The sequence below is a fragment of the Corvus moneduloides genome, chromosome 8 (assembly GCF_009650955.1).
Source record: "Corvus moneduloides isolate bCorMon1 chromosome 8, bCorMon1.pri, whole genome shotgun sequence".
Classification (NCBI taxonomy): Eukaryota; Metazoa; Chordata; class Aves; order Passeriformes; family Corvidae; genus Corvus; species Corvus moneduloides.
In genome coordinates this window covers 5,138,802-5,162,610 of record NC_045483.1, presented here as the reverse complement: position 1 = coordinate 5,162,610, position 23,809 = coordinate 5,138,802, and the positions used below count along the sequence as shown (strand labels likewise).

At 40.3% G+C, this 23,809-nt stretch overlaps 1 protein-coding gene across 1 annotated transcript in view; it reads left to right on the top strand.

Moving 5' to 3' along the window:
• PLPP4 (phospholipid phosphatase 4) overlaps positions 1-13,830 on the top strand; it is a 48,584-nt gene extending 34,754 nt beyond the window's left edge. The window contains exons 6-8 of the mRNA XM_032116451.1: positions 6,478-6,648; positions 10,862-11,050; positions 12,381-13,830. Of these exons, the coding sequence (XP_031972342.1) occupies positions 6,478-6,648; positions 10,862-11,050; positions 12,381-12,391 (371 nt within the window). The 3' untranslated portion in view covers positions 12,392-13,830. The remainder of the gene's footprint in view (positions 1-6,477; positions 6,649-10,861; positions 11,051-12,380) is intronic.
• Positions 13,831-23,809: the final 9,979 nt, after the last annotated feature.

Here is a 23,809-nt window from a genome sequence, read left to right as displayed (position 1 = left end):
ATCACTTTCTGGTATTGTTTAGTATGGCAAGGAGGGTGGAATCCCAATGAAAAATATCATTGTGTGCAGAGAATGCATCTTGCAGCAGGGCAGGTGATGTGTAGGTGTTAAACATGATGAGCAGGAGAATAATCTGGACGTGAATATTGGTGGATCTGGCCTTGATTCTATGTATTGTTCTATGGTGTTCCTTGGAAATGTGAATTTACCTCTAACAGTTATGGTCCTGATAACAGGTTCACAGAGCAGTGTCTGCATTTGCTCGGCTGTGTCCCATTCCTCCCAGCTGGACTCTGCTTATTTGGGCAGAAAACGTTGCCAAGATTACTCCTACGTTAGGTTTCTGTCTAGTCCCCTCCTTGGTTTTGGGAGAAGAAGAGAGAAGCCTCTTGGGGTTTTTTCCTTCTCTAAACCAGTTACAAATTTTGTGACAGCAGACTGGGGGTGAATTGTCTTCTTAGCCAGGTAAGAACAGCTCTCAGAACATCCCAGCACCTTTGCTGGTGACTGGCTGGTTCTTAATATTCCATAGTCTCTGTCTCTTGACAATTGACTGCTCCACTCAGTGATTGTCACTGTATAAAGCATTACTGCTGTATTATCCCCGAGGAGTTGCCTTCTCTGATGATATTAAAGCTGATTATATAGTTTATACTCGCACCAGACTTGCTTGATGAAGCACTAATTAAGTGAACATAGCATTTGTGGTGTTTCTTGCTGTGCCACTACAAAGAAAAAAGTTGACTGGGAAATATTATGCCATTAGAGTGAAAGGACAAGTAGCTCCTCCTCCCCTTTTCTGCTAAATAATTAAAATTAGTCAGTTGTAAGAATGAAAATATTTTTACATGTTAAAAGACATCCATTTGTTTGAAAAATTAAAGTGATTTATGTGCTTCAGAGTGAAAAAATTGAATTTCAATAGAAATGTTTGCTATCCCGTGATAATTTTTATAAAATATTACCTCAGTACTTGTAATTATAGTTGGGTATCTAAATTTGAACTGTTAATTATTTTTAGCTAGCAATTTCATGGAGGATAATCATATTTCCTTCACTTGAAAATGAACATTTTAAGTAACAAATGAGCTACAAGCCACAGGTTTTTGGCAGTAATTGCTGCTACTCCCCTATTTTCAAGATAAATCTCTTAATTAACAGCTGTATGGCACTGTCCCACTAAAATATTTCATCCTTTTATAAAAGAATCCAGGGAAATATGAAATGGATTTCTTAGATGCGCAAGGGAAAAAAAAAAAGTCCTGTGTGGTTTATTGGCTTCTTAATTCAAATTTCAAGTATACTCAGGAATGGTTATGTTTGTGATGTTTAATGCTTCTACCTCTTCTCTGACATAATTAGCTGTGAATACTCAACAACAAGGGCTGTTGGAATTCATGAGGGGCTTGTGAAATGAACTCCTTAAAGTTTAGTTTTCCAGCCTTAATAATAAATCAACTCTTTCAAGCCTGTTTGAGGTTCAGACTATGTGTATGTCTCAAGCAGGCCTCCAAAAGACTTTCCTGTTTTCCTGAATTGAAAAACAAAAAAAAACCAAAACCAAAAGGATTTTAATACATGAATCCTGGCAGTGTAAAACAGTGGTTCCTCACTGGGATTTATCCCACCTGGCCAACATTTTCTATGCATTTGTTTTACACTGTAGGATGTAGGATCAATGGGGGGGTTGGGTTGGAAGGGACCTTAAAGATCATCCAGTTTCACCCTCTGCCATGGGCAGGGACACCTCCCACTAGACCAGGAGCCTTCTCTTCTCCATGCTGAGCAATTCAGTTATTTAACACTTTAAAAAATTATATTTTCTCCTTTTTCTTTGCATGATTAAAGAGATTAATCCGAAACCTACTGCATACTCCAGAATGGAGAGCAACTCTTCGTTCTAGACTGAATTGGAAATGAAGATGTCCGACTGTCCAGTCCCTGATTTTCTCAAGGGAGTTATTTAAAAGTCTCTCTCAAGAGAGTTTTTGGCAAGTTTGGAGCCCACTGAATTCAGTGACAGTGAATGTTGCTGTGCAGCCTCTTTCTCCTTGGCGTCCTGGTTCACTTTGAAAGTGGGCTTGAAAAGGCTCGAAGTCATCTGCCTTCCCCTTGTTCAAACTCTACTTCTCTACATAAAACCCCAGTGATAAATTCCTCTTGGTGGATATCTCAGGTTTCGTTGCTTTGCACTTTGCAGTGTTGCAGGAATAAATCACATTTTCCTATTCCTGCTGCGTCTCACACCATGAGAAGAGAAGCAGAGATCTATTTCTGCTCAGGCTGGGCATAGTCCTGGGGTTTCCCCAGCTTCTTTTTGAAGTGTTTAGGGGGATTATGTATTTGCAGTACTAAAACTGGTATAATCCAGTAAACTCCTTGACACTGCTGACCATGAGCTTGACAGAAGCATTCTGATCCTCCACTGTAAAAAAAATTCCATCCATAAAGATACTCTTCAGCCTGTCTTCTAACTGTATTTTATATGCTAATTTGTGTGCCTGGGCCAATTTCCTTCAAACAAGTTTTAATTTACGTGCACATCCCTGAATGGGTGATGCAAATACTTGGCATGGTGAATGGAATGACAAGTGGTTGCACAGGATGTGATCCTTATCCAGGATGATGGCACAGGCATGGCAAAGCAGGGAGCAAGAAGTTACCCTGATCCCAGTGGGTGGGACTTTGTATCTTCCAGTGTTGAACTGGAAAAGAAAAAATTGCTCTTGGTAGTGATTATTTGTTGTTAGATATCTCATAAATGCCCACATGGCTGTAATTTGTATTAGAGCTGGAGAGGCAGTGATCTAAAGCTTGTGCCTTGATACTGTGTTTAAAAAGAGAAATTCTTAAAAGTAATTGCAGGATCTGAGCTGGTTTAATTTTCCCTCTCCTATGTTCTCAGAGAAGGGAGATTTGTTCAAGGTTTCTATCCACAGAAGTGGAAAAGCAGGCCATGGAAAAGGTTCAATTTTAGGACTTTTTGTAAAAGACAGCATGAACTGAACAAATCAAAACTTAGTTCTCATTTTTTGGTGGCAATGAGATGCATCCTGAGGCCACTTTAGGTATTTCAGGTGAGATGAGGTATCTGGAAAGGTACATAAAAAAACATGTCACCAGAAAAACCCCAAAAGGTTCATAAGAATTCACTGTGACAGCGGTGCAAAAACAATCTAATGACTAACGCTCTTGCTTTTCAGATAATATAAGTCTGTTTTTGTTCTAACATGTCTCTGTCTCCAACATCTCTTTTTTATTTCCCAAGTCCCTGCATATATTTGTATTTTGTGATGTGCTTTTCATGTTGCCTCTGCTGAACTGTCTATCTCTGTGAAAATAAATTAATAAAGCTAAACCAAAGGGAAGGTGATTGACTGTCCCACTTGTAAAAAAAAAAAAAAAAGTAAAAATATTTTGTGATAAGAAGCTCATAACATTCTTTGGGAATTGTACTTCTAGAAAATGCTCTTTGAATTGAATTTCAGCATTAAAATTTATGCACTCATTTGGTATCATACTTTTTCCTTCAAAAAAGATAAATATTACAGTCTTTGAACAGTGTGAAACTGAAAACATTCAGAAGTAGCCCTAGCTGCTGGAATTCCTCAGTAGGCTGCAGAGCAATTCCAGAGATGAATAGTCTGTGTTTGCATTTGCGAAATATACAGTAATCACTGCAAGAATAAAGCATTGCAGACAAAGAGATGGGCCATTTTCTCTGAGCCTGACAAGGGCCATTCCAATGGTGGTTTTGCAGTTTTGTAATTTGATGTCACCTAAGTAAGTTGAGGGGTTTTTCTTAGTTCAAAAACTGCTTAATGTAAAAAAGGCATTTGTTGTGTGCTTAGCAAAGCATCCATTAAAACTTGAGAAGCTGAAGATCCTCCTGGGGTAGTTTAAATTTCAGAAAACACTCACAAAAGCAATTACATTTTTAAATGAATAATTTATTTGGGGTGCTTTAGATCAGATTCTTGTTTACAGTTTCTCACCATATGCATTTCAACTTGGTAATTGGTTTGGTCTGTACAAACAGGTTTTTTAACTCACCTAAATCCCCTGTCTGGAGGAAATCAGGTGTCAGGATGGGATCTGTGGTGTCACCAGATGCTGTCATCCTCCTTATTTCGCCTGTGAACTCACTGTTTTTTTAAAAGAATGGCATAGAGCCAAACTGAACAATTGAGTCTAATGTAGTTTTATTTATTCCAATAATGATAATGCATTTTAAAGCATTTTAACAATGACAGAACCTGGGGCTTGTCTCAGGAGACTTTCCTGAGTTCAGCAACTTGTGGCATCAGGACTCTGAATTGAGTTAGCCACACCAATTGTTAAAAATATCTCATTTCCTCATTCCTTTCTCCTCTTACAACATTTAAAATCAATTAAATATTTGTGTCTGGAATTTGTATTGACATGGTTCTTGTGTTAACACTGTTTTAAACTAACTCAGAGTGATTTTCTTCTTTTCATTTACATCAATGTCTCCATAAGGTCTGGTTGGTATTTTACATTGCTTTTCCCTACTTAATATAAAGAGAATTTGATTTATTTTCTGGAAGAAGGCAGCTTACAAGTGTTTTTGTACTGTTTTGCTGAATCTTTGGGATCTGTCTTCTTAATAGTTTTTACTAGGACAGGAGGCAGGCTGTAACCCTTTAGGGCATGTGTATATTTGCATTTCCTTCATGATGCAGTGATGTATTGGCTCCAGCTGGTGCAGGAAAAAGTGCTCAGATATATTCTACTGATGGACCAATTCTTCAGTGCAAATATCACCTTTAGGCCCAGGACTCTTGAAGAGTGAATTGTTTTTCTTAATGTTCTTGACTGACATCTTCAAAATAGAGTCATCAAGCAAAGTTGCCCACATGAAGTGCACAGCAATTGAGTTGTCTTGAATTCTGCAGTTACTTTTATAATGGATATCCCACATGCCAGAGCATTTTGCTGTTAATTCCATGGTTTTTGCTGCTGACTCTGCGTGCACTGGGACTGTTGTGTCAAGCAGGTCTTTCTGGACATGCACACTGCAGGGTGAGGGAAGACAATCTGAAATTCTGCAGTGTAAGGCTTCTCTGCACAATATTAGTTCCACAGCCACAAGCTAGAGTATTATATATTACTTTTCCCTCTTATATTAGGTGTGGGTTCCCCTAGAGGAGTGTTTGTAAGTCTCTTCTTCCTGCCTTTTAGTTTAGAGGAACACATCAACCACCTAAGGCAAGATCTGCCTTGGTGTTTGGTACAAACACAGATCCTGCTGAACTTCCATGTTCTTCCATGAGCACCTCCTTCTGGAAATGTGGCAGACCCCAAAAAGAACCCCACAAATTTTTAAAATATCACCAGGTTCTCTCCAAAGGCCTTTTAGCTAAATCTGCTGCTGCTGCTGTGTACCACACTGACAATTGCTGGTAAAATTGCCTGGTAAATGGTAGTAATCCTGAATATCCCTCTGTGTGAACTAAACACCTACTTTAGAGTTTGGGCAATATTCCTTTAAGCCCTCTAAATTGCTGGGCATTGTAGATTGCCTGAAAATGAAACCACGAAGCAATTGATTCTTCTGCCTGGGAATACTGTCTTCAGACTTCAGTTCACCTGAAAAATAATAACCTGCGATGAAAAATAGAAATATGAAGACAAAAGTATTTTTAGAGTAAAAGTATTTTAAAGTTTTCGCTTCAGGATCATGTTTGATATTATGTATCCAAGACAGATTTCATTTTGATCACTCCATTTACACAGCTGGAAGATGAAATGATGCAAACAAGTCGTGCCCTTGTCCAGTGTCTCTCTGGAACATAAAGAGCTACAACAGGAAAGAAGTTCAGTGCATAAACTTGGTGCCTGAGCTCTGTCATCACTGCCAGTTATGCATGTGCTATTGAAACTGGGTTATGGAACCTAAAAATCTCATTTAAATGTAATTCAATTACAGTGCAAACTGTCTAAATCCTTTTCTGCTTTGAACCTTAACTTTTTAGAATAGGAAAGATATGTTGAATGTTGCAGCACAAAAAAGCTTTTGTGACTCAAGTTAAAAATTTGCTTAAATGCTTAATTTAGTGTTTGAGTGTCTGATGTCTCCCCTAGAGGAAAAAGGTAAATTGCTGAAGGAAAAACCAATTAAATTTTCATGGGATAGGTGAATGTCTAGAGGCAACACAGTGTTTGCAGACATGTCAAATTATGTGCAAACTGAGTACATATATTAGAAAAAAATCAGTTTGCTTCTCCCTTGCCTGGTTGCTTGCATTGCTCCATAGGTAACACCCCTGCTATGGAGAATATATATATATGTCATGGATCTTGTGGGAGAGAATGTCTTTTCCCATTCACCTCCCCAAAAATCTGATTTCTTAAAGTTTGTAAGATCGTGACTGCTTTAATTAAAAAAAACCCCACCCAACCAACCAAACCAGTGCTAATGACAATTTACTGTAGTGATGTGTTTTGCTTTGTCAGTTGCATTTTCAGGCCTGGGCTTCACCACCTTCTACCTGGCTGGGAAGCTGCATTGCTTCACAGAGAATGGCCGTGGGAAGAGCTGGAGGCTCTGTGCAGCAATTCTGCCACTCTACTGTGCCATGATGATCGCCCTGTCTCGGATGTGTGACTACAAACATCACTGGCAAGGTGAGACATGGAGGTACCCTTCTTTCCTACTTTTTTTTTCTTATTTAGCCATTTATTTCTTTGACTTTTTTTTTTTTACATCATGTGAGTTACAACACAATGGTGTGCTATAGATTTTCCTTGCTCCTGGATTGATGCAAGGTTGAAATAGCTAGCACTGACCTTCAGAGCTTCAGGTCTCTGCCACGGCATCCTCCTGCCTCACAGCAGGCACTTTTGGAGTGCAACACCCATCAAATCAGCTGCATCTGTCACTGTTGTCTCAGAGCGCTTTAAAATTCAGGTGTGAGACGTAACTGCTGTAGAAGGCTGTGCTATTTATTAATTACACACTCATATTACTGAGTTACAGTTCAGAAAACCCTGCCATCAATCATTTCTTTTACCATTTCTTGACCCTCTTGACCACCTTTGTAGCTTCCTTGCTTTACTCTTGTCTTCTGCTAAGTAAACCAGCTTGTAATTACTTTTTCCCTAATTGTGCCTACGTTCCTATGAGAAATACCATGCACAGAATTTCTGATGCTGTTATGTAGGTCATCTTGGCTTTCTGTGGCATTGCTGGTACAGCACTCCTGCCTTTGCAAATTGAGCTCTCCTCAAGGTCCTCTCTGCTCCTTTCAATTACCTGGTTCATTCTGGTTACCTGCTGTTTCCTGTTTTCCAGCACTGTGCTGGGTTGACCCTGGCTGGACACCAGGTCTGTCACTCCCCTCCTCAGCTGGATGGGTGAGAGAAAATGCAGTGAAAGGTTCATGAGTCGAGACGAGTTGAGGGAAAGATAACTCAGCAGTTGTTGTCACAGTGCCTGGAGCACCTCCTCCCCTCCTTCCTCACTGACGTGCATGTCATCAGCAGGACTGTTTCTCTCACATACTCTCACTCCTCTCTCCAGCTGCCATTGCAGTTGTCCAGATTTTTTTTCCCCATTTTTTAAATCTGTTATCCAAGGTGTGCTCCCACATCCCTGCTGGGCTCAGCCTTGGCCAGCGACAGGTCCATCCTGAAGCTGGCTGGGGTTGGCTCTGTTGGACATGGAGAAGCTTCTGGAGATTCTCACAGAAGCCACCCCTGCAGCTCCCTCTGCTACCAAAACCTGGCCCCGAGTCCCAGTACAAAGTCACAGCATTCTGTTGGTTCCTTTACGTAGTTTCAATCAAGTGCTGCGTGGCTGCATCCCCCTCTCACCCAGCAGCCAGCACACCAGAGCCTGGCTCAGCCACGCTTTCTCTTTCTCTCTTGTGCTCCTGCTGTTCTCCTGCAGCTGCTTAATCACCAGCCATTAGCCTTGACATGTTCTCTAAGGAGTCTCCTGGTTTCCAGCAGAGCCTTGTCTTGTTTCAGGACTCATTACTCTCCTTTTCTCAGTGGCACTGGAGCTGGAGAGAGCCTCCAGCATGAAACTGCTGAGCACAAGGTGCTGCCTCACCAGGCTGGCAGGAGGGAGAGAAAACACTTGACACTTGGCTGGCTTGAGCTCTCTGTTGAAGAGAAAAGGAGGTGTTTGAAAAAAATGTGGAGAGTAGCGGTTTACTCTCAAGTTTGGAGCACGTGTTTACAGTGTGTACTATCTCCTGCCAGGAGTAGGAATTATTTATGGACTGAAACGTGTGTTATGAGGCAGGTTATGATGGGGTGTTTTATACTTGGTGGAGGAAAACTGCACCCGAGGGGTTGTGACTCGGTTCATCACAGCTGCTCCTATTCTGCCTTTGAATTTTAAGGAGATGGAGCTGCAAATTTATCTCTTCCCAAGAACAGTGCTGGCAGACGTTATCCTGCAGGTGACCTCTGCTTTCCCCTGAAAGAACTGTGCTCCCAAGGGAGAGACTTGTTCACTCTGTACACAGCACAGAACCTCGGGCCTTGGCTTTCATGCTCAGCAGAGTCAGCTAATTGCGGTAAATTATTTATGGTGGCTTTGTGATGGAGCTTTAACTATGCTGTGGGAAATGAAAAAGGACCATCAGTTTTGAGTCCAAGACTCAGCATAGTGCTGGTGAAAGATGGAGTGGAGTACCCCTATATTAAAAATCCATTGAGTGTGCTCAGAACATTAATATTGTGAGAACTTTATGAGCTCCCTTCAATTTGGCTGCAGAGAGTAATATTCAAGGCCTTAGTATTGGTATTGGTGAATATTAGGATATTTCACTGTGAATCCTGAATATATCAACTGCTTTTAAGTTCCTATGTCCCTGTGTAGTCCTATAATTCTGAAAATGTTAATTTACTCATGGAATAAGGGAAAATTTTGTATGGAAAAAAGTAAAGTTAAGTACTGAGGCTGAAAGAACATTCTTTTTCCTTCATGGACAAAGGAAAAAAAAAAAAAAAAAATGAGGAAAGTTATTTCTACCATGATATCAAACATAAGACAGAATTGCTTTTTTCAATAACAGGAGTTAAAATAGCTACCTGAGTTTTTGCTTATTACCCCCAGTTAAGGTCAGTAAGTTAGAAATCTTTGGCATAAATCATGTAGGGAATTTCTGCTACTGTGGTGCCCAAGCTGAGGCCCAGAGTTGCATAATTTGTGTAAAGGTTTTGAAAAAAATTATCTGGGCAAGTTCTCAGCAAATCTTAAAATACCAGGGAACTTATAAAAGTCTGGCAAAAATCTGGTGTTTCTCCATAATTAAAAATAGTAATTATAGGCTTGACCTGATTGTTAAGCAAAATAAAAAAGCAGCTGGGACAATATTCAGTCAACCACAGTTAAAGTAGGGTAATCTGAGAATTGCACCCAGCACAGGATTATAGAAAATTAATCTTGTCACAATAACTAAGTTTTTTAGAAGTTGATTGATGCTGTACAGTGAAATTCTTGTCCTCAGTACCTTTAATACCATTATAGTCTGATAGGCACAGGCTGATGAAATCAGTCAGCTTCCAGTGTGGGTAGAATAAGCTTGTGTCTGCTTGCAAATACTGTCTGCACACAATCACCTTTTAGATTCTTGTTTGAGCCTCTGTTACATTAATTTGTGATAGACTCATTATGTTCTTTCATGTGGAGGAAGAGAACATAGGATTAGAAGACATCTCCTAGGTAATTTCATCTAGTCCTGTTCCTCAACTGTGGCTTATAATCACATTTCTTAAATTTATAACCTCAGTATTAATTTTTTCAGGTTTTCTTGCCCTAGCCATTCCTGATGAAAGGACTCTCACTCCTCTGATGATTACAAACCATCTATTACCCATTGAAAATTGAACCACAGCCCCTTTCTTCTAATATATATCAAACTGGCCAAGTAAGGCATTTAATCTGTATTTAAGGACTTTGGACAAAATTAATTTGTATTGATTTACCCTTCTTTGCCAGTAAACTCAATGATTCACCATTTTTATTACACTGTGGTTTCTCAGTAATTGAAAGAATGGAAACACTGGTATACACGGGTGATATGGTGCTGAGTAAGCCTCGTTAAAATAAAATGTGTTGTCAGGTCATACTTTAACCAGTGCCTTTTGCCTCACTTCATTATTCTTCATGTAAATCTGAGGCTTTCAAAGAGTGTGCATTTTCAGTGAAATTTGTCTCTTGCTGATTGTAAATGAAACACAGGATCAGGTGAGTATTTTAGGGGGAGGCAGAACTAGAAACAGAAGGAATCCTCTCAGTGTTCTATAGAAAACTTAAAATCGTCCATGTGAGAGTGCAACTATCTCGTCCAATAGCCTTATTTTATCTTACTTTATTTTCTGGTAGGAGTATGGGATAGTAAAAGACATCAAAGAAAGATACTCAAAAGGTGTTAAATCAGTTAACAGACATGCTTTGTCTTCGACCTTTCAGGTGGTTTTGGTAAGAATTCATCCAGCTTGAAATTGTTCTTGTCAGTCTGCTCTTTTAAGTGGGAGAAGATCCAAGGGTTGCCTACCTATGGTCAGCTGTCATCTGGAACATCAGGAGTGTTTGATACCCCATGGAAGCGATTCTATTCCCAGTGTTCATCTCCCAAAACATAGCCAACCATCTAAATTTTGGGTGTTCAAAATGCTGGAGATGTCCCCAACAAAGGACTGATTTTGTGTACCCCCTGTGATTGTGGTATTTGGCTCCACATTCTTTAGGAAAATTCAAAATTCACGCTTCCTGTGTGAAACACTTTCACGTCAACCAAATGTCTTTCATTTGCAGTTGTCACTACTGGCTGCCCTTTCCCTGCTAACATGCTTCTGGTTTTGTTGCTTTTTTCCCCTCCAGATGCTTTCGTTGGAGGGATCATTGGCCTCATTTTTGCTTATATTTGCTACAGACAGCACTACCCTCCTTTGGGCAATACAGCCTGTCACAAATCTTACGTCAGCCTGCTGGATCAGAACTCAGTGAAGAAAGAAGAGAGACCTACAGCAGACAGTGCTACTGGGCTGCCTCTGGAGGGAATAACTGAAGGTCCCGTATGACTTTGAGAAATGTGCAGAATGAACTTTTAGTCTTCTGACATTTCCTCCAAACTGGTCTCTTAATGGTGGTCCTTACTGTACATTTTTTCTTTTGTTTCTTTCCTTTTTATAAAGGGAAGTTAAATATTTTATTTTTAATGCCATTATACCATCATACTTCTAAAGTTAAATTTTCAGTTCATATTGACTTGCTGAATTATCTGTTTTCAGTCTACTGCAAACAGGTAGAACTACTTGAGGGAAGGGGAAAGGACATTATTAAAAACAATCCCATGTGGAGAATGGTTAAGAGAGTAATTTTGAGATGTGGTTGAGGATATAATAGATCTGGAAACAGATTTTCTGAAGTACTGAGTATCTTCTGCAAAGTTCTGGTCATCTTCAGCACTCATTGATTTTGATGGGTAGTGAGTACACAGAGCAATTTTCATCAGGTGTTCAACATCTGTAACTTGATAATTTAGGGCGTCATCCTTATATTTATCTTGCTGCATTCTGACATTAACAAAAATCTCCACAGTCTGGTGGAACTTTGCATTAATTGTCAAGTTTTGCCAAGATCATTCTGAGCTACGAATGACTAAGGAGGTGAAAGGTGTGGATGATGAAGTGCTTGTAAGAGCCAAGCCTCGTGCATTAGTAGTTCCACAGGATGATTCTCACATTCAAGAAATTCCATGCTGTTAAAATTATCAACTTAGAACAACATGTTATGTTCACAGGATGGATTAGAAACTTGATATTACATCATCAGCAATTTTTGAGAGCTCTTGCAGCATTTACCGTCAAGACAAATCGAAAGAAAAGAACAGCCATTGCATTTAGCAAGCTGAAGTCTTTCAAACAAATGTTTAAAACCCCTAAAACTGGGAGGATAAAGAAACACAAAGTTTTCTGTGGATCTCGGTGTGCCGTGTTCATTCTTGTGTAGTGACTCACTGCAGCATTGGTGATCTAAAGAAATGCAAATGTTCTCATTTGTGACTTTGGGCACAACTACGAATGCTTGTGGTGGTTTCCAGCACTGTAACCTATCCAGAGGAAGGCTGGAGACAGTTTTCCACTAATCCCATCCCACATTTTCAGCTCACCATGCTCTTGGCCATGGTGTTTGCCAAGATTGGCTTGGTACCTGAATTGGAACTCACCTGAATCAAACCACTGTTGGTATGGAGAAGATTAATAGGTGTGACCTTAGTTAATGTATTATCAGTAGAATTCTGTTTGTTATGTATGCACTATGCAGTATACATCCCATTCCTGTGAAATGATGTACTTTTGGATGGCAGAATGTCAGATTCCAGGTTTTTTCTCCTTAGGTTTCCTGTGAAAATTCAGGCAAAATATTCCACACCCTGGCAGTTGAACATTTCTTGGAGCAATCAAGATAACGTTGATCAACGACCACAATTACGGTGCTTCAGACTGGAGGAGACTGCTGCCATGATTATAATTTCTGTGTTCCTGTTGGAATACGCATTGGCCTTGTAGACATTTTGTGATTCAAACAGCTCAATGTCTTCATGTAAGGCTTGTCATTTACTTTCCTCAAAGCTAAGCTTTGTAGATTTTTTTTGAGAAGAGCTGCTTCCTGATTGGCAACACTTGAATTTTTATAAAAAGCAAGTAAATTAGGATCCCATTAAAAATAAACCTAATAACTGTGTACGAGACGATGCAACTTTGCTGTGTATAAACTTATATGGTATTTGAAAATGTCTATAAATAGGAAATGAGATCAAGGAACAGAATGTAACAGGCGTGAGCCCCAGAGGTTCTGTAGAAATCAGGCCTTGTAAAGCTGGTACCAGTTTAGCTGTGTCAGAGAAGATGTTTCACTGGCAGTTACAGAATTCTGAGCTCTGCAACAGAGGCGGTTGAACTTAGCTGTGGTTTTCCTGGTGAATATACAGTAATTCCCAATACCAGCATCAGCAAAGCAAAATTATTTGGCATTTGCACTGGATTTGACAGAACAGTCCTCTGGTGTGATTGAGATCTTATTCTAGAAATCCACAGAGTTTAATGGAGGTTTAATCCTCCTACAAAGTTTTTAAACCATCCTACAGAATTCTGTAACAAATATAGTTTTCTATTACTTCATGTGGGAGGATTACTGAAAGCCCTAGAGTCAGGATAAGGCTTAGCCATTAGCTCTTTCTTTCAGCAGGAACCCTAGTCTTCCAGGTTATATGCAAATGTTAAAAAAAAACCCAAAACTTCAATCAAAATTAGGAGTTTAATACTGATGCATAGAGCATTTTGCATGTTTTTATATAGATCTGGCTTATTCTCAAAATTGAGTGGGGCCTCCTAACTGTGCTGTACACATTCCCAGTATTTTAATGGCTTTTGATACAAACAAGCTGTCTTCTTTGGGATGGGGAAAGCTCATACAGCCCTCAAGAGAGTAGTGGCCGTTAAAGGATTGGAACATGAAGCGTAATACAGCATAAAAACTGAAACCGTGAGAGTAACTGGCGAGCTTGGAAAAGCAGTAAGGAATAACACATTTTAATGGGAATAATTAAATGGAAAGTCATAAAGCAGACAATGTAAAGGGTTTGGTTAAAATGTAAGTAAAATTACGAAAGACTTAATGGAATGAGACTTGTGGAGGGATCTGTAGGTGCCGAAATCACCAGTGCGAAGCCAGTGTAGGGAAGGCATTTTTGTGGATCAATGTACTTTAATCTCATGCTTTCTCAATGTGAAGGAAATGTAATGTTGTAATGCACCAATAAAACAACACATGAATGTGGGTTTGTACATCTGCTTGTTATCATTTTTTTTTTTGGGAAGGATGTAATTTAGCAAGTTATTCTCATTAATAAACCACGTAGAGCATCACACACAAAAAAATTAAAAAGCCCTGAAGCAACTGTGTTACTGATAAACAGTCATTACTGATGCCATTAAAATGGAACAGTCTCCCTCCTTTAACCAAAATAATGCTCTTTGGCTTTCCTCCAGGAAAAGGTACAGTCTAAGTCTAAAAGGCTGAAATTTTGTAATTGTTACCCAGCTAAACTGGGTCCCTTTCCTGGTCCCATTCCATATCTCAAATAACACTGGAAGTGCTGTATTTAATAACAAAAGTGGTTAGACTAGAACAGGAGAACAATATCAAATCAAACAATGCAGGGATATCCTGAAACCATGAGACTGGGAACCAGTAAAACGTCCCCATGGTGAATGCAAATCTCAGGCATTGGGTTAGGAACAGAGAGTTTATGCTGATTCATTCAGATTTTGTTGCTTTTTCTAATTTGGCCCTCTATTTTATTTTCCCTGTGCATAGAACAAATTATTTCTATTGAATGTGAAAAGAGAACTTCATTTTCCTTCTTTCTATCCATGGCAAAAAATACTTTGCTATGGATTGGGGGCAGAAAAAGCCCCAACGCTATTGAAAAAGCTGCACTTTTGTTTTATGGTACTAAAATTCTAATGACTTTGGGAGAACTGCTCTGGATCACCGAGCACATCACACATTTCACAGGTGGAATAAAGTCTTCACACGGGTTTTGCTCACAGTCTTAAATTTTTAATTTTTCTTAAAATTACTAAGCAGGATCATGTTGTTGGACAGTCAGGAGTAGCACCCACAAGCATTATCTGAAAACATATTTCTTATAACTCTTACCCATCTTTACAAGATATAGAGTCTCATCTGATATCTAAGAGTACACTCCATACTCACCTGATAAACATAATGCCTACATTGCTGTCCTAAGAGGCTGAAACTAAATTAGAAGTTTCCGCTAGGATGCACCCAGTTTAATTAAGTTTATTATTTAGAGAACTCCTGTTCTACAGGTGTGCAAATTACTCCCTGCTCAGGAACTTGCTCTGAACAGAGGAAAATCATTATCATTTTGCCATTAAATTAAAATTTGCTCAACATGTATAAAATTAAAATGACAAGACTGAGCGGGTAAGTCCTGATGCGCTGAATTGAACTGAGATTCTTTTTGCAGATGGTACGGGATTTTTGCTTAAACTTGCAGAAATAACCAAAAAAATCAGCATTCAGACTGTTCAGGCCAACTTTGGACCGTGTTTGAACCCAGATAACTATAATAAGACATCTGAGCTGCAACAGTTGTATGCTGAAGTTACAGAATTGAAGATCTGCCCATTATTATTTTCTAAAAAAAAAAACTTTCCCAAGGGAAAAGCAAGAGGCATTTGGGATAACCCACATTATGTAGTCTGTGTAGCAAGGTATGAATGGGGCGTGAAATAGAAAAGTCTCTGTGCTTTGACTTGATAAAAACAACGCAGGGATGCATTCAGCCAGTTCAGGAGGACTGCACAAAGTCAAGCATGAAACACCATTGAAGCAGCTCCATAAACCTTAAACCTTTGGACTAAGTCTCTTTGTTAGTTTGCCAAAAAAGCTCTTAATTTCACTGGCAGCTTTATGGCAGCCATGCATTATTCTGTCAAGCTACTAGATTTTAACATGGTCTGAAACAAGTTTATTTCTAGGAGTAGATGGGGCTGGGCACAAGGAGGCTCCGGTTTTTATTCCAGTGGTTCTCTACGGCTTGTGATTATTTGGCCTCTTGTTCACAGATGTAATTGTGTCTTTTAATTACACTCACACCCACCACTGTGTTCTCAGAGCTCCTTTGGTCCCTGGTTCTTTCCATCTCCAGAGCAGCCTCTCTCCTGGTGATGAGGAAGAGAAGAGAATTGATGGTGACATGCACACACCTTCTCCTGGATGGTGTCTGTCTCCCTCTGTTTCATCTTAATTAGACTTTGCAAGTCTAATTAATGCACTTCTGTGTAAGCAACATTCACCCACAACACAGAATGCAGCTCTAAAAAGGACCAGATGTCATTGCAGAATTGCCTGACTGAATCCAGACAAGCTCCAACAGGAGGACTCGGGTTGCCATTGTCCAATACACAGAACTTCTCCCTCTTAAGCCAAAGTGCATTTTTAAGAATTTTTAGGCTCTTACAATTCTTAGCACTGCAGTGAGAAAGGGTAGTAAGTAAAGGGAAGTTTCCAAATGCACTTCCACTCTCAAATTCAAGTGAATTCTCCCCCTGGTTCACAGCTGGAGCAAAAGCAGATTTCTGTTTTTCCCATTTCTCAGGTTATAGGTTGAGGAAACTCACACCTGCTTTGGGAGATGCTGTGGGGGTCTGGTGAGTGCAGTGTCACACACCTGCTTTGGAAACAACAATTCAAAACACTCTAAGTAGCATCACTCTCAAAGTGACCTGACACCATTCAGATTAAGAGAGAAGATCTGCTAATTAAGATCCAAGCCCATCACATAATTGTTGGAAGAGATCTAAGCAAGGGAAAGTTTGATTTATTAGTCCCAACTGGCTTGCCCAGTGCTCCTTGCTGGACACAGAGGGTAGGTGACTCTGAAGGCTCCCAAGAGTCAGATTATTGCCAAAAATCTCCTTTTTATTAATATTTTTGTGTGTGTCTGGGTTATTAGGAGAAAGGAGTTCCCACTCTGTTGAGAGTGATATTTACAAATCATTTATTGCTGCTTAAAAGGCTGTTGAGAAAATATCTCCTTTACCAGTCAGGCTGAATACACAATTCTGTTGTATTTGTCTGTATTCTGTTCACATCGCCCCTTATCAGCATTACAGAGTGTTTGTGTACACAAAAACCCATTTCATCTTCATTTCCAGTCCAACGGATTGAAGCCACAATGAAAGTTTCAGATGTGGGTTCTTGCTGAAAGCAATATAACACTGCAAAAAAAGGAAGGGGGAAAGAACATTACAGCAATGTCACAATGTCATTCTAATCTAAGAGGTGTAAACTTGTCTAGGGAGTGAATGTGATGGAACTCATATCTGCAGCATTGTTCGACAAATATAATGCACCTTAAACATCCTCTATATCAGTGAGCGTGGAAAAGGCTGGAGCTGGCTTCTTCAAACAAGTCATTGCACGAAGCAAACAGACAGAAATCATATTCCTGAGGCTTGTCTGGGAAACAGAAATTCCATCTCATAAGGGTTGGGAAATATTTTTAATTTCATGTGTTAACAAAATGCATAATTTTACAAATATGTTAATGGAAAAAATATAATCTCTCATTATATCTCAGTGCCTAAAGACTTCCACCAACCTGTGGGAGAATGATTTCCACCCCTGCTCTTTTGAGGATTCCAACCTTCTCATGTCAAGAAATGCCCAGAGTAACAGGGTTATCCTTGAGTAGGTGAATTGTTCCTTCCTAGTTTGCTCCATTCCTAATTCCCTCCTGGGCTCTATAACCTCCCCTGGAATTTCAGTGCAACTCCTCTGTTTCTGTGAATTATCCTGACGGGAAATAGTTTCATTTTAATTTTTGACCAGTTTATTTTCAGCATCAGCTGGAGTCTCCTCTTCTTAAATACTGAAAGAAAACTCCTGTGCTACTGACCCCAAAAGGGATGAGCACAGCTGATCTAAGTATTCAGCTCAGGCTAATGGGGAACAAGGATTGTCACAGAAAAACCCAGCTCCTCCATCAATATTTTGAGTAAGAGCTGGCAGGGGAGGCACAGAGATCTGGTGGCTGGTGCAGGAAGAGTGCTACAGGAATTCATTATCAGTAAGTGGATTTACATTTTCCATGAAGCAATGAGAACAGCCTCTGCTGTATTTGGGATTTCCCACAGTAAATGGAAATAAATCAGCTGCGAGTGCATTCCAGCTGGGAATTTGTGAAGTTTAAGCACTGCATGGTTTAATGCAGAGAAAGTGTGGAGCAGCTTATGTGCTAAGAATAAAGAGGGGAGCAGAAATATTGACCTTGTTTCTTTATGGTCCTTTGTGGAAGGCTTCTGCAGCAGGGTGAAGCAGAATTATCACCTAAGAAACTTTATCAGCTTTGTTTTTCTCTTCAAACCAGTGTTTGTGTTCTCCTATCTGCCGCTAAATGAAGGGTAGCCTTTAACTCAAGGTGTGCCGGCTTATAACCAATCAATACCATTAATCTCTCCCATCCTTACCTTTATGGAGGGATTATACTGAAGAAGCCATCTGGTTTTTTGAATGTGTATCTATTTAATACTTACAGTCATTTCTCAGGGGTTATGGAGAACTGTTCTGCAAGTAAATTCATGTTCTGCCATAATGTTGTCCTTGCAAAAATAAAGAGGAAAAGTTACACTACTTCTACTGCAATCTTTCTGTAAAGCTACAGTTGTGAGAGCATGGTTAAATGAGTGTAATGGCACTGGTAATGGCTATGCAATAAGAAGCACTTATAAAGCAGTAAATGCAGCTATGAAGAAAGGTGCTTACAAGGTAAATAATGGAAGGAGTGCCTCGTTAGGTTGTGATAATGCACTAAATAGCCGGAGCCAGTGCTATAATTAATAATCCTGTTCAGAATTTTACGTGATCTGCAACCCCCTCCAAACCTGGGGAAGCAAATCCATGTGTTGGGGGCTGTGAGTTTGCTTTCCTCTGCACTGTCTTTGGTGATATTCACCCAGGTACATCAGCATCGTGAAGAATTTGTTTAAACACCAGAGCCAACAGGTGCAATAGGATCCAAAACAATCCTGTGACATGAATTTCAGTGGCTTTGCTGAGAGAGAGTGGGACAAAAATACATCTTGTCAGCTGATGTAGACTAAAAGCTTTTCTGTCACTTCCCCATCCTGGTGAATTTTCACTTATTTTCAAAGGGAGGCAAGAGGTATAATTGACTCTCTGGGGTCGTTAAAGAAATAAAGGTTAGGTTCAAAGGGGGCAGCTAATCACACAATGTTCAGGGAAGTAGAGAAAGATTCACAGACACTTTTCTCTTCTATCCCTGCCCTCAGTGTAGCATCTCAACTCATATTTTATGGTCCAGGGATGTGCTTTCAGGAAAAATGCCGTGCTTTTCTTCAGGATAAATTGTGTGTTTATGTTTTGGGTCATTTCTAAACCCTTGCACTAATGCCCCCAGCAACTTTCTTGAGCTAGGGCTATGACACAGGAAAAAAGTCTAGAAGCTGAGCTTTTAGGTGTGAGGCTTTTTTTAATGGTCTCTCAGTATCTGTAGTGTGCAGTGATTGCTCTCTGTTATTAAGCAGTGATCCCCCAGGGTGATTATTTGAGATTCTCCTGCAAAGCAGTGGCTCTCACCGTCTCAGTTAAATGATTTCTTTTTTGCTTTCAGCAGCGCAGGGCACACAGCTGAGCAGTTAAGGCTCTATCCAGACAAGGCTGAACTGGCTCATGTAGGTGAGGTCTGAGCCAGGTTTCACTCAACACCAGGACCTTAAATGATGTTTAAGGGCTTTGGGCTTTTTTACAGCCAAAAGACAACTCTGAACTTGGACTACTCTAGAAGTTGTAAACTCTGGCTGCAAATGAATCCCTGATTAGAACAAACACAGATATCTGCCTACAAACCTGATAATGGAAAGTTTGTACTACAATTAACGTGGTGATTAGGAAAAAGAACTTCCTTTGATTGCTGTTGAAATCAGTGGAGGCTGAATCAAGCTGGGGGACCCTGGCATTAATACTGTGCATTATTGTCTGTGAATTTGTCTGTGTGAAGGTGAGCTGGCAGGCATGATAGAGCTCCTGAAAATGTCATCATCAACACAAAGTGGTTCCTTAAGGGAGATGAAACTGCGTGAAGTCCAAAAGTGGGTCAGTCAAATTGTTCCATTTCACCAAATCTTAATTATTCAAACTGATACTCAAGGTCTGATACAGGCTTTCACTCTTTGCTGCTACACAGTAAGTGCAGGTGGGGAATGGACATTCATCTGGGTTGAACATGGCTTGAATCACCTCTTACTACCTATGAGGATTATTTTTTCTGATTTTAATTAATTTCTGATACCATCCAAAGGACATGAAAGGGCTTGAGGGACAAAAGTAGCTCTCATCTTTCCTTTCATTCTTCTGGCACTAAACTCCAACAGGCAGGAGCTGGTTTTTGGTTTGTTCAATCATTTGTTTAAATGAGTCCAGTGAAAATGCCTTCCTCCCTCACATGGGGCGCTCTAAGAAAAGTATTCATGTCCTGCTTGATGTGTGGCAGTATTTCACACAATATTTGCATGAAAGTCATTAGCTTAGAGAGAATTTATTTGCACTGAGCATTACAGAACCCTTTCCCTACAGGGAAAACCTGGAATAGCACTGCTCTGACTCTTCTCCCTTCCACAGGTGCGGCTTCAGTTTCTGGTGTTTCCTGCTGGAGCCCCTTTCATAGGGTTGGCTCATGCATAACTCTTCCCACACTAAACACCTGATCAGGTTTTTAAAGGATAAATAGTTCTGCTCCCTTTTCCTGGAGCTTCAGAGTGAATTTGTTCCTGCTGGCATCGACAGCTATTAAGTCCCAGAATAACTCACCCACCTTTCAATTTTGTAGCTGTTCTCCAAAATCCAGCTTTGGCTCCAGTATGGGAGAAGGTGATTGAAGTGCCCCTTCCAAATGCCTTTTGGTGCATCTTTTTTGGAAGTCAAGCTAGTAAGTGCTGGAACAGGGCAAATGAATATGAAGGGTGATAAACTTTAGGATGTTTTTATGCCACCAGAACAACTCAAGATATCGTGAAGCCTTGGAAAGCTGTGAAGCTTCTATGAGCTCTATATTTATATGGTCAGTATGCCTGGAATATTTGAAACCATTAAGCATTAATGCCTAGCTCTAATTAGAAATATTCATATTTTTATTAAATGGTAGGTACTAAAAAAGTTTTTGTTCAGGTAGTTAAAATCAAGTAGGTTAATTATTGATCATAGTTATTATTCTTTCCTCCTCCTTACATTTTGTGTTAAGTGAAAATCTTGGTTAGAATCTGGACATGAACCATGGGGATTCTCCCTGCTTTGTTTGTGGATTGTTTCACTCATGGGCTGTGAGTTTGGGTTTTTTTTCTCCCTCTTATTATTTTATTGGACACCTGAGGGTTTTTCATTGTCAGATGACTGTGTGCTGTGAACCTCCTGTTCCCTGAGTGTGCCTGGCCTCAGGGTCACTCCTCATTTTACTGGCACGGGATCACAGCAGAGGACTGAGCTGGAGGAACAGAGCCAGCAGCTGACTGAGATGCTTTGAGCTGTGCATTTTGCTTTTGTGCAGGCACTGACTGCCTTCATTTTGATTGCCTGATCTTCATTGCAAAGTAGAAAAAGGGGGATTCAGGCAATCTTTGCAGTCTTTCAAGGCAAAAGTTTCTATTTTCCAAAACTTGAGCTGGGCAAGGGCTGGGGTGAGTGTTCCTTGATGAAGGACAGTTTTATACCCTGTGCAAGGGCACACTGAGACAGATGGAAATAAATACCATTCACCTGACAGGGCACAGGGAATTCATTCTGAATACAGAATTTCATTTCTATTTGAATGAGGGAAGCCTTGGAGTGTGGAAAAGATCTAATCCCTGCACTATAAACCTTGAGCCTGGGACTAGAAAAGAGATGCTCCTTCTTGGGAGCTTGGACTTGAGCAGGAAATAACTGGAATCACTTCCTCCTCAGTGTCAGCAACCACTAATGACCTACTGCATTTCATCTGGTCCAAATTAATGTTGACTAATTGTTTCACAATTTAGCAAGTCAGGAAATTCATTCCCTGTGAATGAAGGATAATGATTTGCCAGGACATCACAATGAACTCCAGAGGCCACTTGCTTGGGTTTTTCTGTTCCACAGGCAGGGTTTTAAATGTAAGGCTGAATTAAATTGTTGCATCTAGCACTGCAGATTACCTTTTAAATACCTAGAAATGTGGCTTTGTGTACAAAGATGAAATATTGTGAGTGTCAACCACCCATAAAAGCGATTGCCAGTGTCTCAGCTGGGGTGGCATCCCCTGGGTGGGTTTCCATGGAATGCCTGTTCATGGCATGGCTGGGGGACCACAGGGACAGTGGGATTAGCCACAGCATTATTAAACAAACTCCTGCTGTGACTGGAAGCCTGTGAGACAACGTGTTATCCACATGGTGTGTGTGGCTGAGAATCAGGTGTGCTCCCTGGGATACTGTCTGGGCACTCAGGGAAGTATCTCCCACCCCATGGGAAAGCCTCCATAATTTCCCTACATGCAGGAGTGAGACCTACTCCACCTTGATACAAGTAGGAAGGACTGTGGTGACATTTTTCCCTGCCTCTGACCTTGAGCTGAAGTAGTTCATTAATTTAAATCTCTTCTGGAAGAACACCTTTAATTTTTCCAGCTTCATGCCTCCTAGCAGAAAAACATTTCTAAACTATTTTATTGATGTATTTGGGATCTTCTCCTCTGTGTATGCTCCAGGACAAGAACATCTGGAAACCTGCAGACAATGACACTAATAAATTATCCTGCAAACTTTTTCCATCTCTCAAACCATGCAGTCTGAATTTGGGTTGCTCATTTGCAAATGAATCTGTCTCTCCCTCACTGGATGGATGTAGTGTAATGACTCCCTGGCTCCCAGCTCCAGGCCATTTAGGATATGGTTAAGCTGACTTCTTTTTGTTGCTCTGGCTGCTAGCCAAAATTAAAATCAGAGCAATGTGTAAAATACAATAGTGTTATACAATGTGACTGCAGCAAGAGATCTGACCCTGAACCTGTAAAATACCTGGCAAAGCCTGAAATAAAGAAAAAATAAAATACAGTACCAGGAACCAAGGCAGTGCAGAATGGAACTACCTGTCTGAGTACCTCTGCACTAGAAAAGAGGCACCTCTAATTTATTTTTATCTTGTACATTAAGTTTTATAGAACCAACTACATTCCATTTTTCCAGTCAACCCTTGCAGGTGAAATCAGTACTTTGCACACGACCATCAGAACAGGGGATGTTACTTCATAAAAACAACATTAATTGCTCGAAGACAAACATTTTCATGGCAGCATGTTTTGTAGCCTGCTTATATAAGTTCTACTCAGTGAAAGCCTGAATGAAGATAGATCATTCCTGTGTCTCTGGAGAAGGAAGGGTTTGCAAAAGTGAAGAGCCTGAGGAACACAGAGCTGAGGAGCAGCACTGCCTGGACCCCCCTGGGGCAGACTGGGCACAAACATCTGTGCTTGAGGGGACTCTGCCTCCTGGGCAGCAAATACCACCAGATGGGTTTTGGCAGGAGCTGTAAATTTTGGCTTCCTGAGTGGTCCTTCTGTACCTCTGGAGTTTTTACCAACAGTTCATGTACAATCAGCTTTTATTTCCTCTACATTAATTTGTCATGAATTATCCAGCATAGATTATATCCTTAAAATTAAGTCCCCAGAGCGGTGAGTCTGGAAACACCCAAGAAAGTCTATGCATCAATTACTTGGAAAGTTGGCTAAGCAGCCGACATTTATATTTACTGATGAATTTTAATGACCAGTGGCAGAGCAATCACTGTAACAGGGCAGCTCTTGCATTCCAGAGCAGCTTTAACAGCAGCTCAGCTCAGTTCTGTGCTGGCAGGAAAATCTTTCAAAAATCTTTCCTGCCAGGGGTAGTACACGTTTGGCACACCACACGCTGACACTTCCCTCAGTGCTGGGAGAGAGACACTTACCTGGCCGCAGGCTTAAAAAAAAAAAATTAAAAACTTAAAAAAGGTGTTCAGGGTTAATATTTAACCCTGAATATTTAACCCTTAATATGTAGGACCTGGCTGAAGGTCCTACAATCTGATATTACACTGAAGGTGGAGCATCTCTAAAGCAAAAATCAAGCTTGGACCAGGAAATGCTGGTAGAAAGTCTGACCCAAATAACTGAACTGGAAATAAGGTGAAGAGATGTATTCCTAATGTTTTCTCACTGTT